The sequence below is a fragment of the Biomphalaria glabrata genome, chromosome 6 (assembly GCF_947242115.1).
Source record: "Biomphalaria glabrata chromosome 6, xgBioGlab47.1, whole genome shotgun sequence".
Taxonomy (NCBI): domain Eukaryota; kingdom Metazoa; phylum Mollusca; class Gastropoda; family Planorbidae; genus Biomphalaria; species Biomphalaria glabrata.
Window position 1 is genome coordinate 13052554 of NC_074716.1, and position 16656 is coordinate 13069209.

Below are 16656 nucleotides of genomic sequence, written 5' to 3' on the forward strand. Positions count from 1 at the left end.
AAACTATAATTAGTAAAACTTCTTTTATTGAAAGCGTTATACTTCAATTGTCTGGGAGTGAAGTTAAACAGTGGAGCATGAATATCACTGTTCAGTAACAGAAACAGTTTTATTTACACAGTTAGTGGACTTTGTTCTTTCCAAATATCAGCATTTCCTTCTACAATGGGCTTCACTGCATGTATGGCATAGTTGATACTTGTGTCTTTACTCCATGACCAGCGTTTGCTTATAGGGTTATACCACATTCCATGGATCAGTTTTGTGATGAATTTATCTAATGAAAATAAGATAATGAGTTCTTTAATCTTAAACGATTTCAGAATTTAATCATTAGTAAAAATCAACCCTCTAAGTTAAAGAATTATGGCAAAAGAGGTTTTGGAGGCACTCAGAAACTTAAATAAATGATAGTTTTTAGTTGTTGTTTTTTTTAACATTGCTGAGAGAAAAAAATTGGATGTGCAGATTTTTATTATTGTGAGAGAAAAAGTATAAAAAAAAATGGTGCAGTTGAATATAAGCTTAAAAATAACACTAAAGTGCTGCAAAAGAAACAACAAAAGTTCATAAAGATTTTATTAATGAAATATCAATTACTACTTATACTTTCTAAAAATGTGTAAATAATGGAATCAACAACTCTTAAAATACATTTTATAAAGCTAAATGTATACTCTTTTCATAACCTTTAAAATGTAAATGGGTAATATTTAACATGAATCAAGAAAGTGAAAAAATGGCTTACTGTCATCAAGTAATTTTTGAAGATCAGTGGGGCTGACAAACTTATTCCAGTCATGAGTACCAGGGGCAACAAGACGAAGAATGTTCTCAGCTGCCACAATGCCCAAAGCATAAGACAATCTCGTTTTATTTAATGTTGTGAAAAATATTGATCCACCAGGCTATGGAAAACAAAATGTAAAGCTATTGGAATACTTGTAATATCATTGTGGCTAATTGTTTGTTACATTTATTTAAAGGTTAAGTTTTGAAATCAAAGACATTGGACTGTAGGTTATTTACATGATTGAATACATTGGTCATTTGTTGAGTTGGGCTCACAAAGTTTTCATAATACACAGGTTGTAAAACCAAGTAAAATAAACATTTCTGTTAAAATGGCTCTTCCATTGAGTTTTGAGCTTAATGGGAAGGACCAAATGATACAACTTCCTCAAAAATTTTAAGAACAATAATGGAAGATATTATTTTTCCCTAGAGGTGCAGTGGCTGAGTGGCAAAGCAGTTGACTTCTGAACAGAGAGGTCCTTGGTTCGAATCATGGTGAAGACTGTAATTTTTAGTTTTGGGATAATTGGGGTGCCTCTGATTCCATCCAGCTCTAATGGATACCTGCCATATTAGTTGGGGAAAAGTTAAGACGGTTGGTCATTGAGATGGCCACATGACACTTTTGTTAACCATGGGCCACAGAAACATCTAACCTTTACATCATCTGCCCTATAGATTGCAAGGTCTGAAAGGGGAACTTTATAATTATTATTTCCTAAACTACTGCTACAGAAACAGGTGACTTTTAAATATCTACTTCATGGGTCACTAGATTTCAAGGAGACATTTTACTGACTATAGTTTTAAGTGGTATTAAAGAAACAATAAGAGCCAGTAGTAAAAACTGATAAACTCTTTTTTTTTTAAATGCTATTAGTAGAGTAGAATGTGAAGAGTATATTAACCCTGACAAGTTTGCAAGCAGAGGACACAAACGTTTGAGGCTCTGAGACATGCTCCAGCACTTCCGAGGCAACCACTGCATCAAACTTTCCTGCTTGAGTTTCTGCTATGTCCTCCACAGTAGACTGAATGTACTTCACCCTGTCTCTGATCTTAGGGTCATGTATCAAATGAGCCTGGGCAATTTTGATATTTTCTTCTGATGCCTCAATGCCAATAACTGAAGCCCCAAGTCTTGCTAAGGGCTTAAAAAAAATGCATTAATTTATCAATAATAAAAACATCATTTTAATATTACAGACAAACAACGGATAGTTATGTCCATGTATCAATCTAGTCATTCATGTTAGTTAGAGACTTAAACTCTACTAAGTCACAAGTTTTCCTGGCTGATGTCTTAAATTTACCCAGCATTAATGAGTGCCTAATATTAGTTGGGAAAAGTAAATTGGTTTAGATGTTGGGTTAGCCAAAAGACATTTCCATGTACAAATGTTCATTACAAAACATTACTTAATCTGTGATACAAATTGGAACGTGAGGAAAACTTTTGTTTTTACAAAGCTTTTATCAACTCACTCTGTCTGTCTGGTAAAAAGTTTGTACACTTTTATTTCTCCCACACCCATTCTAAGATCAAATTAAAACTTAGCAAAATTATAACAAGACAAGAATCCCTAAAAAAATATTAACAATTAGTCCATTACTTACCGGTTATTAATTATTTTGTTTGATACCAACTAGGAAAATTAATCCTTCAGTATTCCCAGATATGGCTAAGGGTTTCATTCTCTTAGATAATTGAACAGATTATTTCTCCCATACCGTTTCTCAGATCAAGTTGAAACTTCAAACAATTATTTATTGTACCTAACAAAACATGAATCAATTAAAACATTAACCAATTAGTAAATTAATTATAGGTATTTAATTGTTTTGTTTGATATTGAATAAAGGAAATAACCTCTACACTACTGAGAGAGTTGTAAGTGCAGAGTTCTTTCCCTTAGTAAAAGCTTTGTTTTTCTTTAACATTTTGTGTTAAATGTGCACTGCATACAATGATTATTACCTCAGAGAGTATTCCTCCTCCACTGCCAACATCTAATATCCAGAACCCTTCCAGAGGTGATGCGATGTTATACTGTGCTAAAGATTTCTTGGATACTAGAGCATCTCTAATAAGTGGAACTCTTAATTCATTGAGGGAATGAAGGGCTTCAAACTCTCCCCCTTCATCCCACCACAAAGATGACTGACTTGCAAATTTGTTCACTTCCTCTTCATCGATGGTAGTTTGAGCTTTGGGTCGCTGATTTTTAGGGGCATTTTCATCTCTGGTAAATGAAATCAAGTGTAAATCATTCAAGTATGCCCCCAAGTACTAATTTATTTTTTTGTTTGCTAATTAATTTAGCTCAAACACAAATAGATTTAAAATTAACTAGCCTACCTGTATTCAAAAACTTATTGACCACCATGAGATTTTCATAGAAATAGAGAGCGCTTATACAAGCATATATAATATATATAACATATATACAATGACCAACTGCTTTTACTTCCCCAACATATGTCAGGTACCTCATTAGAATTGGGTGGACTCAGGTGCTTCGTAAAAATTCAAAAGTTCAACATCCCTGTCTCACCATGATTCAAAATTAAGACTCCTCGGTTCGAAAGCTAATTGCTTTACAACTCAGACACCATCACCTCTTACCCAGTACAAGTACAAGGAAGATATCAATTACCATTTTTGGACATGCAAATTTTTGTCTAATTCTAGATTATATGGATACAATCGTATCACAAAATCAATTCTTCACATTATAAATATGGCTCAGAGAATCTATCTATGACATATTCTTGATCAAGATTTCTAGATCAATACAACATAGTATCATATATTATTATATTTTATTATATTATAAATTATATCTAGACTAGATCTATATAGTAATTAGTAATATAGATGAATCTTGGGTAATTCTCCTAGATCTAGATCAATAGATCTAGACTAGACTAGATTCTAGATCTATCTTCTAATAATTTAATTAATTAGAATCTAGTCTAATTCTAATAATGATGTCTAATCTGTATCTGTATAAACTTACAAATTACTTACATTTTTTCAGTTTTCTGACTTGAACTATAATGTCGAAATTGCGTCAAAGAAATAGCACAATCAATTATTTTAATACCATTAATCAATGAAGTCTGAATGTGGCAATCGGATTTCGTTTTTGTGTGATACTGACAACCAATCTGGACTCGATAAAGTCGATTAAAAACAAGATCATGATGTGGTCTACTTACTGTTGTAGAATTATAATTATTATTATATCTAGAGCTACAGATTAGTGATAATTTGTACACATTGTTACCTAGCCGTGAGATATTAATGATTCTCTGAACAATCATTGTAAAACAATAAAGATATGTTCAATCAATGAATCATATTGACCATTGAAATTTAGATCTACCGTGTTTGTCAAAGACAAAGTGACACTCAAAATGTTTTATTATAAAAATAAAATACGAAATAGAAATGTCATGTATAATGTAGAGGAAATTGAAAGACATCTGGGATTTTTGTAATGGCCGCTGTTTGTTAAATAAAAAAGTGGGTTAGAAATAATAGATCTAGAGATTTAGCAAAGAAAAATTTTAATATTTGCTGTAATAGTTTCTATGATTTTTCTGGATTCTTAACTCCTAGATCTAGACTCTATATGTATAAAATAGTATGGCATTTGCTTATTTTTAGTGTAGTTTTAAGAGAGTCTTTAACTAGTGGAGTAGCGACTCCACTGAGTCTGAGTCTCGTCTTGAGACTGTCTGTGTCTCTGAACTCTGACTGTGTCACTCTCACTCTGAATGACTCTGTGACAGTGGACGCTCTGTTATTTTCTGTTTCTGTTATTCAATAACTTATTGTATGTTACTTGTGACTAGTTATAGTATAGAGTCTAAATCTAGATCTACTAGTATAATATTATTAACTTTATTAAGTCGTGTTAGAATTAGATAATAGATTAGATCATTAGAATCATTAGATTATCATTAGTAATTAGATCTAGATTAGATCTTTTCTAATAAAATCATGACAATATCATTCAATTACAATATGAATATAGATCTATTATATAAAAATAATTCATAATGATTCATTGAAATAGATAATATTTATTTTATATATAATAATAATGATAATGTCATTATTGAAGGAAACAAAATATTTAAAAAGTTTAATTAAATATTAACTTTATCAATAAAAATGTTAATCAGTTTAATGACTGTGTTTCCTGTTTGGGAAGTTGTAATTCTATGCCTTACTTCAGCAGGGTTCTGAACTAGATCTATAATCTTCAAATACAAAATTTAAACAAAATACTCAGAAAGACACAGGCACATTCCTCATTCCATATGTTAGGACAAATTTGTACAAATGCTCCTTCTTCACTAGTGCTATTAGAGCATGGAATGGGTTGCCTGAGCTAGCCAGGAAAACCAGGGACTAGGCAGAATTTAGGTCATTGGTTAATATGCATTCATGACTAAATGCATGACGCGTAGGACGTAATCATCTTCTTTTTGGAAGTAACGTCTGTTTATTTATTATATACGATAAGATAATGATTAATGATTTATAATATTGCTATCTCTATCTAGATCTATATAATATACACTGTAGAAAAGAATATCTTTAGAAATAAAGATCTAGGTTCTCTAGATCTATTTACTATTAGCTGCTACAGAGGGTATGGCTGCGGGCACCACATACACACACGCACATACACGCTTATTTTCTTTCTCAGGAAAGACTCCACCTCCTCTCTTTCTTTTCTAATTGGCAGTGGTTCATGCCACTCAGCCATGGCTCTTGGTCAGACAAGTTGTATGTCTACTTTGACCTGATCAGTCAATCTCTAGTGGTTCCTCTCCTTTTCACAATGGCAGTCTCTTCTATGACATAAGGGAGGGGGGGTTAAGCAAAAAGAACTCAGCTTGATGTTTCCCCCATTAGAAGAATGATACCCTTGCCTGACCTCACCTTTTCACTTTATTAACTGTTTCACCCACTCACCCCTTCTTCAGTTGTGCCACTCAGCCTAGCATAAATTTCTAAATGACTAAAAAGGCTGATTGCTGGTTTACAACAGTAATATGGACTGTGCTGAAGTCACTGTTAAAACAGTGTGATATACACTGACAGATTTATTATTTACAATTGTAAATTAATATATATATATATATATATATATATATATATATATATATATATATATATATATATATATATATATATATATATATATATATATATATATATATATATATATATATATATATATATATATATATATATATATATATATATATATATATATATATATATATATATATATATATATATATATATATATATATATATATATAATATATTGTGTTTAGCGTCTATCATATGACATAAATTTCAGTTATAAATGTGTTTTTTGTTGTTTTTTTACTGATACTTAAATAAAAAAAATTATTCAGCTACATTTTCACTTGTGTATTAATTAGTAAATATTAAATCTAAACAGTTAATGTATAAGTTGCCATAATGTGGGCAAATCCATTTGGTACAACATGGTCTATGCAACAATCAGATTATCAAAATGTTCCCCATGAACAAGGTAAATAGATCTATGTTGTTTTCAAGTTTTGCATTCAACTTCTTTATATTTCTTCTTTCTTTTGAATCATTGAGACTTGTACAGTTGAAGCTTCACATTTTTTATTGACTTGTATAATAATTTTTATCAGTTGATTGGGCTGCCTTAGCCAAACAATGGATAACGCAGAGAGAGACTGTTGGTCCTCCGCATCCCATGATGCTAATGAGCGCCTCAGAAGTTATTATGCCTCCAGCTGAGCTGCCTGTGGTTGCACCTCCACCCCCACCACCCCCTCCACCACCAGCAGAAGAGGAAAAAATTACTCAGGTGACTAAGCCCAAAGTAGAAGATGAAGATGAGAACAGCATGGAGATTGCTTCAGATGGTGAAGATAACTCTTCCTCATCAGGTAAGTATTTACTATTACATTTTTGTATTAATTTATTTTCTTTCAGTATGAATGCTACATTAAATCAGACTTCTTGTAAAGCTTTGGTTCTTTTAAAGTTGACATACATTCCTGTCAGTTTGTTCCCTCTTACAGCAACTATGGCAAGTTCATCTGCACCAGAAGTCGTCCCCCAGCCTTTCCCAACCCAGCCTGGATGGGTTCAGCCACAGCAGCAGCCTTGGTGGCCTCCTGGTCCTAGTGGGGATGTCTGGATGGGAAATACAATCGTAGCTAATAAGGTTTGATGTGCATTGAATTTTCTTGATTTTAATAATGTTAGTTTGTGCTTTTGTGCCATGACTGTTGATTTTTCATTTCTGTTGATATATTTGTTTTTTTGTTGTTTTTTTTTATTTAAGGAGGATTATGCTGGAGAGATGCCCAGCTTTCCAGTTGACAGTCAGATGTATTTTAATCAGGTAATGTCTGCAGGACTTCCTCATTTTCTCCCAGGTGTTGTCATGGGACAGGTAAATAAAGGCAAATAGTTTCTGTAATACACAAGACAGACAATAGCCCCACTCCAAGAATCTATGTGCACTGATAGTTAACTGTTGAATTAAAAATTAGAACCATGACAGCATCTCTTGCATGAATATCACAATGTACAACTGACTTCTCTTAGGATGCGCCTGCTAAAGATGGATCCTACAATCCCTACTGGGACGACGCTGTTGGTGCAGATAGTGATTCCTCTCAGCCAGCACTACTCCCTGACCCACCCCTTAGGACGTCACACCAGCGACACCACACCCATCACCACCACACACAGCATGCCAACCACAGGCCTGGAAGGCACAACCACATGATGGCAGACGCTGTTCTAGATGAAGAAGATGGCAGCATAGGTAACTGAGAAACTGATCTTACACTTTTAAAATAAATCTATTGCTTGCTTGCTTTGGTCATATTTACTCCACTTTGTTGTAATTTTATTTTTGGCTGTAGATGCAGCTAAAAGACGAGCCCTACCTGCTTGGATTAGAGAAGGATTAGAAAAAATGGAGAGAGAGAAACAAAAGTTAATGGAAAAGGAGCAAACTAAGCAACAAAGAGATGCAGTCTTGAGAGAGCAACAGGATGCTGACTCTGCTAAGAGAGATGTGGCTGATGATGCCAACCCAATGAAAAGCAAATTTGTAAATGTTTTTGAATATTTAGTAAACAAAAAAAAAATTAGCTTTTCTTATTATCTTCAATTAACATATTATACGAAAGTACTTTTAAAAGTTATTTATTGGGCCAGTTGAAATAATCCTTGTCTTATTTATTTGCAGGATACTGATGAAGAAGAAGATGATGATAATGAAAAAGAAAAGGTTGAGGCTAGCGGAGATGAAAATGATGATGATGATAAGAAAGAGACTCCTGCTGGTGTGAAGCATGTATTGTCCAGTGAACGGGAGCCTGTAAAGTCGCCATCAGCAGAGAAACGTAGTCCTTCTCCTAGTGCTTTTATGACTGAAGAAGAGAAGGAGGCTGCATTAGTAAGTTGGTATAGATGCCTGTGCTTTACAAGTTGCTAATTGTATTAGTATATTTATCAAGATACCTGTGCCTTTTAAAATTAGAATTGCATTGTCAGGATTCCAAGTGTTTTGCAAACTGGGAATCAGTTCAAATAAATAAATAATTATTCTGTAATATATACTATAATAAATGCACTCAATTAAAAAAGTGGATTTTTTTAAATACATTTTTTCCCATACTGTCTTAGCAGAATAAGGAAATATCTGAAGTGTGATAGCAATAATTTCATGGAAAATACAATTTCAATTTTTTTATTTTGTTTTGTTTCTTTTAAAAACATTTATCATACTAAAGTGTTGGGTTGTTTTTTTTTTTTTGCATAGTCCATTGTAATTTTAGGTGTCAATTATATGCACCTACTTTTTTTATTAGTGTGGGCTTTAATCCTGCTGTCTAAAATAGTTTATATGTTTGTTGTGACATTGAGGAAAAGAAATGTCAAACAAGTTAGATGAAAATATCTTTTAAAAACTTGAATAGTGTAAGGTTTTGGTAACATAAGTTGATGTACATTTTCTGCTTTGGTTTAAAATTGTGTATGATTATAATAGATTCCATGCCAGGTTTAACATTGTGACATGAAATGTTTCTCAGATGATGAAAGTGAAGAGAATGCTAACAGAAACGTTACTGGAGGTCACCAATTCGGAGATACGAGCTGTTGCTCTGGAAGTGATTCAAAGAGCTCGTAAAAAAGCAATGAAAGGTACACTGTCCAAGAAAATAAAAAACGTAGCTTTTACTTTTTGTATTTAATTCCTTGAAAACATGACATCTTGTTCACTGCTATTGTTTTCAAATATTTTAAAGAATATGCTTTAAGAATATTATTCTAGATATGAACTTATGAAAACCTTTTTTTTTTAAATATATTTTCCATCATATTCTCAATTTTAATGTTTAAAGGGTAAGTAATATATAAGGCATTTAAAATAGATTTATTTTTTTTTAATAAGTCCAGTTTAATAAAATTGTTCTGTAGTTTCTTATCCACAGGTTTTTGCCTATATATTTCTTTGTTTTGTTTTTTGCCAATTGAGCTGTTTCAGGATGTCTATGGAGCAAACCATGTGTGGTGACCGTATGCTAAGCCAGCCACATCATGACCACACACAGTTTACTGCTCCAGACCGTTTTTTTTTTTTTTCAGCTCTTACCTCCCTTTAATTTTGTGTGTTGCTAGTATTGTTCTCTTGATTTCTCCACTAATGTCAGTCTCTGTGTAATTATATCAAAGCTCCAGCAAAGCAACTTGCCAAGTCCTCGGCTTTGGCTTCTTTGACCTCCTTGGGTAAGTGGATTACTGATAACTTAGCAAAGAAGGCTTTTAGAATATTTAATGTTTGATTTATTGATATATATTCAGAATTTGTTGATTTAATACTGAGCTCTAAGACTGTTTCCTTTTTGCTATAAATTAGTACTGTGCTGTTAACATGTTATGAGAAGTTCTTTGGCAATTTTTAAAGCTAGTTAACCGTTTCCAGCAGTGGGATATGGGACAGGAAGTGACACCAGTGGCACAGAGGACTCAGATGATGATGGAGATGATTCTGACTCTGATTTGAAAGAAAGAATCCGGCGTAAGAAAGAAGACTTCGCTAAGAGACATCGTCACTTAAGTGACAATGAAGAAGATACTGTTGGTAAGCAAATCTTTTCCTTTTTTTTTTTTTTTTAACTTACAATTTCTACCAAATACTCACCACACTTTCATGGCAAGATTTTTTTAAAATTACTTTAGTCTTCTTTCACTTCTTTAGGTTTGTTCCCAACATTTTGCATTTTTAAACAGGGTTCCCGCGGCCTCCTGATTTTTCAGGAGCTCCTGGAAATCTCCTGAAATTGCAAAATATAAGAAAAAGTCCTGGAAATCTCCTGAAATTATTAAAAATCTCCTGAAAAGGCATAAGAATCTCCTGAAAAATAGACAAAATTGTCTTTTTGGGTGTCATTCAATATGAAAATCGCCGATCCTACGGGCGATTTTAAGAAAAAAAAACGGCATTGTCGGCTTTCATGTAATAAAAATGTAATAATATGGCGAATTCAAGCCTAAAACGGAAGTTCTAATACTTTGTTTACTTTAATAGTCACTGGCATATATAAACATAGATCTAAGTACCGGTGTTCTAAGTCTATCTCATCTCAAAAGTGATTTTTTAAAAAACAAATCTAGAATAGATTGTCACTAGATCTACATAGATTTGATAGATCTAGAATTATAATGAAAATGCTAAATCTATTTTATCTAGATCTAAATCTAGAAAGACTTGATATTAAAATTAAGACTAGACCGTAAATCTAGATTAGATAATCATTATGATCTGATTATCATTAGAATTAGAATCCCCAATAAGCCCAATTAGATCTATCATCTACTAGAGTATACTATTATAGTCTATATCATATGTCTATGAGTCTGATCATGATCTAGAAATAGAATACTAGATCTAGCCTGACTCCCTGAGCCATGCCTGGCCTAGGCCTAGACTAGTACTCACTAACTCAGTAGAGCTAGTTATCTTCTAGATCTAGACAATCTAGTAGTAGATCTAGTACTGGTGACTAGACACTAGAGTCTAGTAGATCTCTAGTCAGATAAAGATAGCAGAGATAGACTCAGAGATAGCTAGTCAATCTAGATAGATCTAGAGACAGATATAGACTGATAGTGATATAGAAAATAGAAATAATATATAGTGATATAGATCTAGTTACAGTTACAGACAACAGTATATAGGTCTAATAGTTATAGCCAATATACTGAATATACTATCCTACTATTCTACTTTTACTGTACTTTTTAGATTTGATAGATCTAGAATCAGAATGAAAATGCTAGATCTATTTTATCTAGATCTAAATCTAGAAAGACTTGATATTAAAATTAAGACTAGACCATAAATCTAGATTAGATCTATCATCTAGATCTAGCCTGGGCCATGCATGGCCTAGACTAGTAGTAGTACTAGATCTAGTAGCTGATGATCATGAATCATGATGATGATCTAGAATTCTAGATCTACTAGAAATGACTAGATCTAGATCTATTACTATATACTCTATACATATATTATAATATTATGTAGATCTATTCTAGGGTTAGGGTTATGATCAGTATGATCTAGATCTAGTCAATCTAGAGCTAGTTATCTTCTAGATCTAGTAGTAGTACTAGTTACTAGTAGATCTCTAGTCAGATCTAGATTGCAGATAGAGATAGATATATCTAGTCAATCTAGATAGAGACAGATATAGTGATATAGTTACAGACAGTATGTATAATAGTAATAATAGTTATAGCCAATATACTGAATATAGGGCCTACTATTCTACTTTTAATGTACTTTTTAGGGTGGAGGCCTTAGACTATATATGATTAATGGTATAGATTTACTATAGATTATATTTCTAGAATTCTAGATCTAATAGAGATCTACTTAGATTCTGGAATCTCTCTCTTAGTTTTAGTTTTATAAATCTAGATAGTGAAGTGGATGGGGCTTAGAGTATAGTGTAATATGGTCTATATATAATATAGTATTTAAGCTGCTATATAAAATTATAACTATTCATGGTTTTACTATCAAATACACTTCTAGCTTTATGATTCAGAGCTAGATTTTATAGATTTAAAGACACCTATTGTTAATAAAAACAATCAATGCAAGAGATTTCCACTGAAATGGGAAACTGATATTGATAATGTCCGATATACATTGCTGCGATTTGCAATTTGGTTTTAGAGATTTTAATTAATTCCTAATGTTGACTAATACAAGCAATATATATAGAGAGAGTAGTACAAATAGGCTTATTGGTTTACAAGTACTTTTTTACTCTTTAATCAGTTACTTTTGAATTTGCTAATTTGAAAAGGAAAAAAAAATTGTATAGGCCTAAATGTATATGGTAATTCTTATATTTATTACTAAATATATATATAGTTCGCGTTTTTCCGCTCCTGAAATCGAATATTTTCTCCTGGAAAACTCCTGGAAATCTCCTGAAATCCTAATCTCAGAATGGTGGGGGAACCCTGTTTAAAGTTTTGTTGTTTTTTTTTTTTAAATAATGAAATGTATACTTTTTCCCTCGCATACTTATCTTTTCTTTCTGTGTCTAGGTAAGCAGCAGACACCTGAAAAATCAAAGTCGAGATCTAAACAGGACGAAGGGTCTGGGAAATCATCCAGAAATAGGGACGAGGAACGAAATAGGCGACATAGCGATGCTAAATTAGATTCAAAGAATGTTAAGACAGAACGACAAAGCAGTAGTGACTCTAAAGCAGACAGGCTTAGACGACGAGACTCTGGGGAGGATGGAAACAAATCTCTAGATCACAGAAAAAAAAGTAGTGAGAGGGTAGATGAAGACCAAGAGGAGTTAGACAAGAAGAGGGCATCTGAGAAATCTACAATTAAACAAGATGAAAGTCGTGATCAAAGAAGAATTTCTGGTGACTTAAAAAAAGATAGTAAGGTCCACAAAGACGAGAAAAATAGAGACAGTAAAAGTACGAAAATAAAAAATGAGAAGGCATCTAGGGATAACGCGAAAGTATCTAGGGATAATGAAAAGGTTTCTAGGGATAAAAAAGTTAAAAGTTTAGTGAAAGTTAAAAGGAAGAGTAAGTCAAGTAGTGAGGTTTCCTCATCCTCTAGTTCTGGTTCTTCTAGCAGTAGTAGTGAGTCCAGCGGGAGTGATGATGACGACGAAAATGGTGATAGTAGTGTTTCTTCTTCATCCTCATCATCGTCGTCATCATCTTCATCAGAGGATGAGGCACCTGCCAAAAAATCTGTTAGGGCTAAAAGCAATAAGAGTTCTGAAAAATATGACAGTAAATTACCAGAACCAGACAAAAGTAAAAAAGTTAGTCCTGATAAGGTTAGGTCCGAGACAGGAAAGGCAAAAGATATTAAGCAAAGGAGGGATTCACAAAGTGTAGAAAAATTAAAACCTAACAAAACTGTTGATAATGAAAAACGTAGATCTTTTGAAAAGGACAGTGAATTTTCCAAAAGTAAAGAGTTCAAAGATTCTAGTCGAGAGAAATTAAAAGATAAAAGTAGAAGCTTAGAAAGTGCTGAAAGTAACGTACACAAAGAAATGAGGAGAGAAAGAAGTGTAGATAGAGCTAAGAGAGGAAATCGCAGTCGTAGCAGAGATAGAAGAAGCAGAAGTCGTAGTAGGGACAGGAGTAGAAGTCGAAGTAAAGAGAAAAGCTCCAGAAGGGATAGGAGAAGTATAAGTAGAGATAGAAGTAGGAGAAGTACTAGCCGAGGCAAAGATAGGCGAAGCATCTCCAGGGATAGAGATGTTCGCAGTAGAGTAGATGATAGATCTAGGGACTCTGTAGAGGATGACAGGTATAGGGATCGACTTGACGAGAGGGACAGGCGTAGAGATAGGTCTAGGAAAAATAGTTCAAGTAGGGACATTAGAGACTCTAAGACTAAGAAAAGTAGAAGCAGGGAAAGAGATAGATCCTCGCGCCATGCTGATGAAATCTCAAGTGCTCACATGTCTTCCAAATCTAGCAAGAAAAGGAAGCCGTCCATGTCCTCCTCAGATAGCGATGTCAGCAGCGGCAGGGTCAGAAAGTCTTCCCCTCCACGGGAAAAGAAGCACAAGTCAAAGGGTACCAAGGATGAGTATGAAAAGGGGGTAGAAAAGGAGTATGGGAGTGAGAGAAGGAATCGTGGTAAGACATCGAAGAGAAAACGCAGTAGATCTCGATCAAGGTATGCTAAAACATTTTGTGAATAATCAGATTACAACCCACTTGTTCTAACCTTACACTTTGAAACCCACCCAGCTATACTTTTTAACAGTTATCCAGACCTGATAGGACTGTGGTGAAAAAGGGATAATGCTCCATGATTACCCTATTTTCTGTTGTCTCAATATTCTTTCAAGTTGTTGGAAGAACTTGTCTTATCTTATTACTTTCAGGATGACATTAAAACTGTCACATTCTGTATAGAATGTAGTTTAACAAAGTGAAAGCTTTATCTCAGTGTCTTGTAGGGATGTTAAAGCTATGGCTTTCTCTTATCTAAAGGTGGTAAAGTCTTTTTTAACTTCTGCTTATCAGGAAAAGTATGAATCATATTTGAAGCCTAGGTGTTTTTTTACTTCTACAAACTTTGTGAAATTGTATGAGTTGATATGTTATTTTGTTTTGTTTCAGATCTTGATGTGAAGGAAGGAGTTGGTGCAACTTTTGTATAGACCCAAACTGTGAGCTGATGCTTGTTGTAAATAGACTTTGTCGCATGTTCCTATGTTTATAGTTCAAATACCTATCATACCTTTATGTACATTCAATTTCCATGCAATAAAATTTTCAATTCCATTGTCTTTTTTCCATTGGTTTCTAACTTGAAATTCTGGTATTGAGTTAGATTGTCCATATTTCAATTACTTATTATACTGATAAACTTAATGGAAAGAAAGAAAAAAAAGCCATAGATCACATTTCATGATATCACTACTAAATCTTATATAATAAGGCTTGTGTTCAAGTCCCAATATTAATGAGGAATGCAGTCCCAGCTGCTTCCTACATAAAATACTCTATTGCCTCCAGCCTGTGCAGTTTTTTAAAAGTGATAATTGGCCAATACCACTAAATACAGTTTACAATAGTTAGAGACGGCTGTAAACAGCAGTAGGTTTAAATTTGGAGTTTCTATCTCCTAGACTTGCTGCCAACCAAGGCTATAGTGCCCAAAAGCCGAATATACATTCCTAGAAAATCTCCATATGAAACCCTAACCAGGATACAAGAGACATTCTCAACCAATGAGAGTACAAAGAGTGTAGAAAAATTACAAAGTTAAAACTGAATGAATCATTAAGACCAGATGGCCTTCTAGACTAAATGAACTAGCACCAACATTCAATAGACTTTTTCAGTCCTTAAAGTTAATGTCACACCTTTTTAAAATAAGGGGAAAAACAATTACATTGTAGTCCAGTTTCATCATGATTTGAACTTGAATAACAAGACTAGAAAATTTTTTTTACAAAAGGTTTGCATATTATTCTGAGCAGAAATAGAACCATTTCATTTGACTTCTCTGAAGTGTCTGATCTAGTTCTACCATCTTACATTCATAATAATCATTTAACATTTCTGGTCTACAACAATGGAGCCAGGATTTCAAAATTGGTGGCGAGCAAATGAGTCATACATTCTTTTAAACCTTAAATTGAGGTTTACTATTTTGATTGTTTACATACAGATGTAGTACTGGAATAAGAGATTATTTGTAGATGATTTAGTATAGAAAACTACAATCCTTAGATACTACAAAAAGATTACTTCAGAAATGTCATTAGGAGCAACCAAAACAAAACAAATATTTATAAGAACTTAGGAATCTAAATGTATGAAAATGTAATTTCCGTTTTGGATGAAATGTTTAGCAAATCAAGGCATAAGGTTTTATTTTTTTTTTAAAACATGATTACAAAGAGAGATTATCATGCTAGTGATTGAATGACTATCTACTCTGTTAAATGTTAGTAGCTAATATACCAGAAAAATAAATGAGGTAATATATATATTATATAACATTTTTTATTGACAAAATGTATGCTCAAAAATTATTGTTCATTTTATCTTCCTTACATAATCTTGCTACAAGAGACGAAAAAACATTAGCCAATGCGTTAAATGATTTCTATTGTCGCTTCGACACGAAAGATTTTAATTATCTAAGACTCAAAACCCTTGAGGATGTCAATGTTAACAACTATTTAGAATTAGTGATTACTAAAGAGCAAGTCTGTAGCATTTTCAAAAACGTCAACTCAATGAAAGCTGGTGGGCCTGATAGAATAAAAGGGTGAATCTTAAAAGAATATGCTGAACAATTAGCTGAACCTTTCCAAGATATTTTTTCTACTTCATTACTAAACCATGAGATACCACCTGTGTGGAGGTCATCTATAATTGTACCTGTGCCTAAGGTTTCCAAACTGAAGGAAATGAATGACTATAGACCTGTTTCACTTTCTTCCATTGTGTCAAATGTTAAGAAAAATTGGTTAAAATGTTTCTTCTGAATGATCTTTGTAGTATCCTTTACTATTTGCTTATCAAAAGGGTAAAGGTGTAGATGATGCCATCCTAAATATTTTAAATTGTGTCTACAAACATCTGGACTTACCGAACACTTATTAAATGTAAGATTGTTCTTTACTGATTTCTCATTAGCTTTTAATACCATACAACTTCATTTACTAATTGAAAAGATGAAAGCGTTAAAGATTAGTCCATACATAATACTATGG

At 33.1% G+C, this 16656-nt stretch overlaps 2 protein-coding genes across 7 annotated transcripts; one reads left to right on the top strand and one right to left on the bottom strand.

Annotated features, from left to right (window-relative positions):
- Positions 1-4: 4 nt before the first annotated feature.
- On the bottom strand, positions 5-4122 carry LOC106052132 (ubiquinone biosynthesis O-methyltransferase, mitochondrial-like). The gene is made up of 5 exons (XM_013207403.2): positions 3827-4122; positions 2774-3038; positions 1704-1946; positions 749-908; positions 5-277 (listed from the first exon to the last, which is right to left on the bottom strand). The coding sequence occupies exons 1-5, from the start codon at positions 4120-4122 to the stop codon at positions 114-116; spliced, it is 1128 nt and encodes a 375-aa protein (XP_013062857.1). The 3' UTR covers positions 5-113.
- Positions 4123-4205: 83 nt separating this feature from the next.
- Positions 4206-14710, top strand: LOC106052133 (arginine/serine-rich protein PNISR-like). Of its 6 annotated transcripts, XM_013207405.2 has the most exons (13): positions 4206-4324; positions 6288-6380; positions 6511-6771; positions 6907-7052; positions 7173-7283; positions 7439-7661; positions 7762-7952; positions 8091-8300; positions 8938-9049; positions 9581-9634; positions 9831-9989; positions 12473-14096; positions 14546-14710. In XM_013207405.2, exons 2-13 carry the CDS (start codon positions 6308-6310, stop codon positions 14550-14552), a joined length of 3171 nt encoding a protein of 1056 aa, XP_013062859.2. In that variant the 5' UTR covers positions 4206-4324; positions 6288-6307; the 3' UTR covers positions 14553-14710. The 6 variants fall into 6 exon arrangements, with proteins under 6 accessions (XP_013062859.2, XP_013062858.2, XP_013062860.2 ...); XM_013207404.2 differs by having other exon boundaries at positions 12473-14710; XM_013207406.2 differs by having other exon boundaries at positions 7173-7232; positions 12473-14710.
- The last annotated feature ends 1946 nt before the right edge of the window (positions 14711-16656 follow it).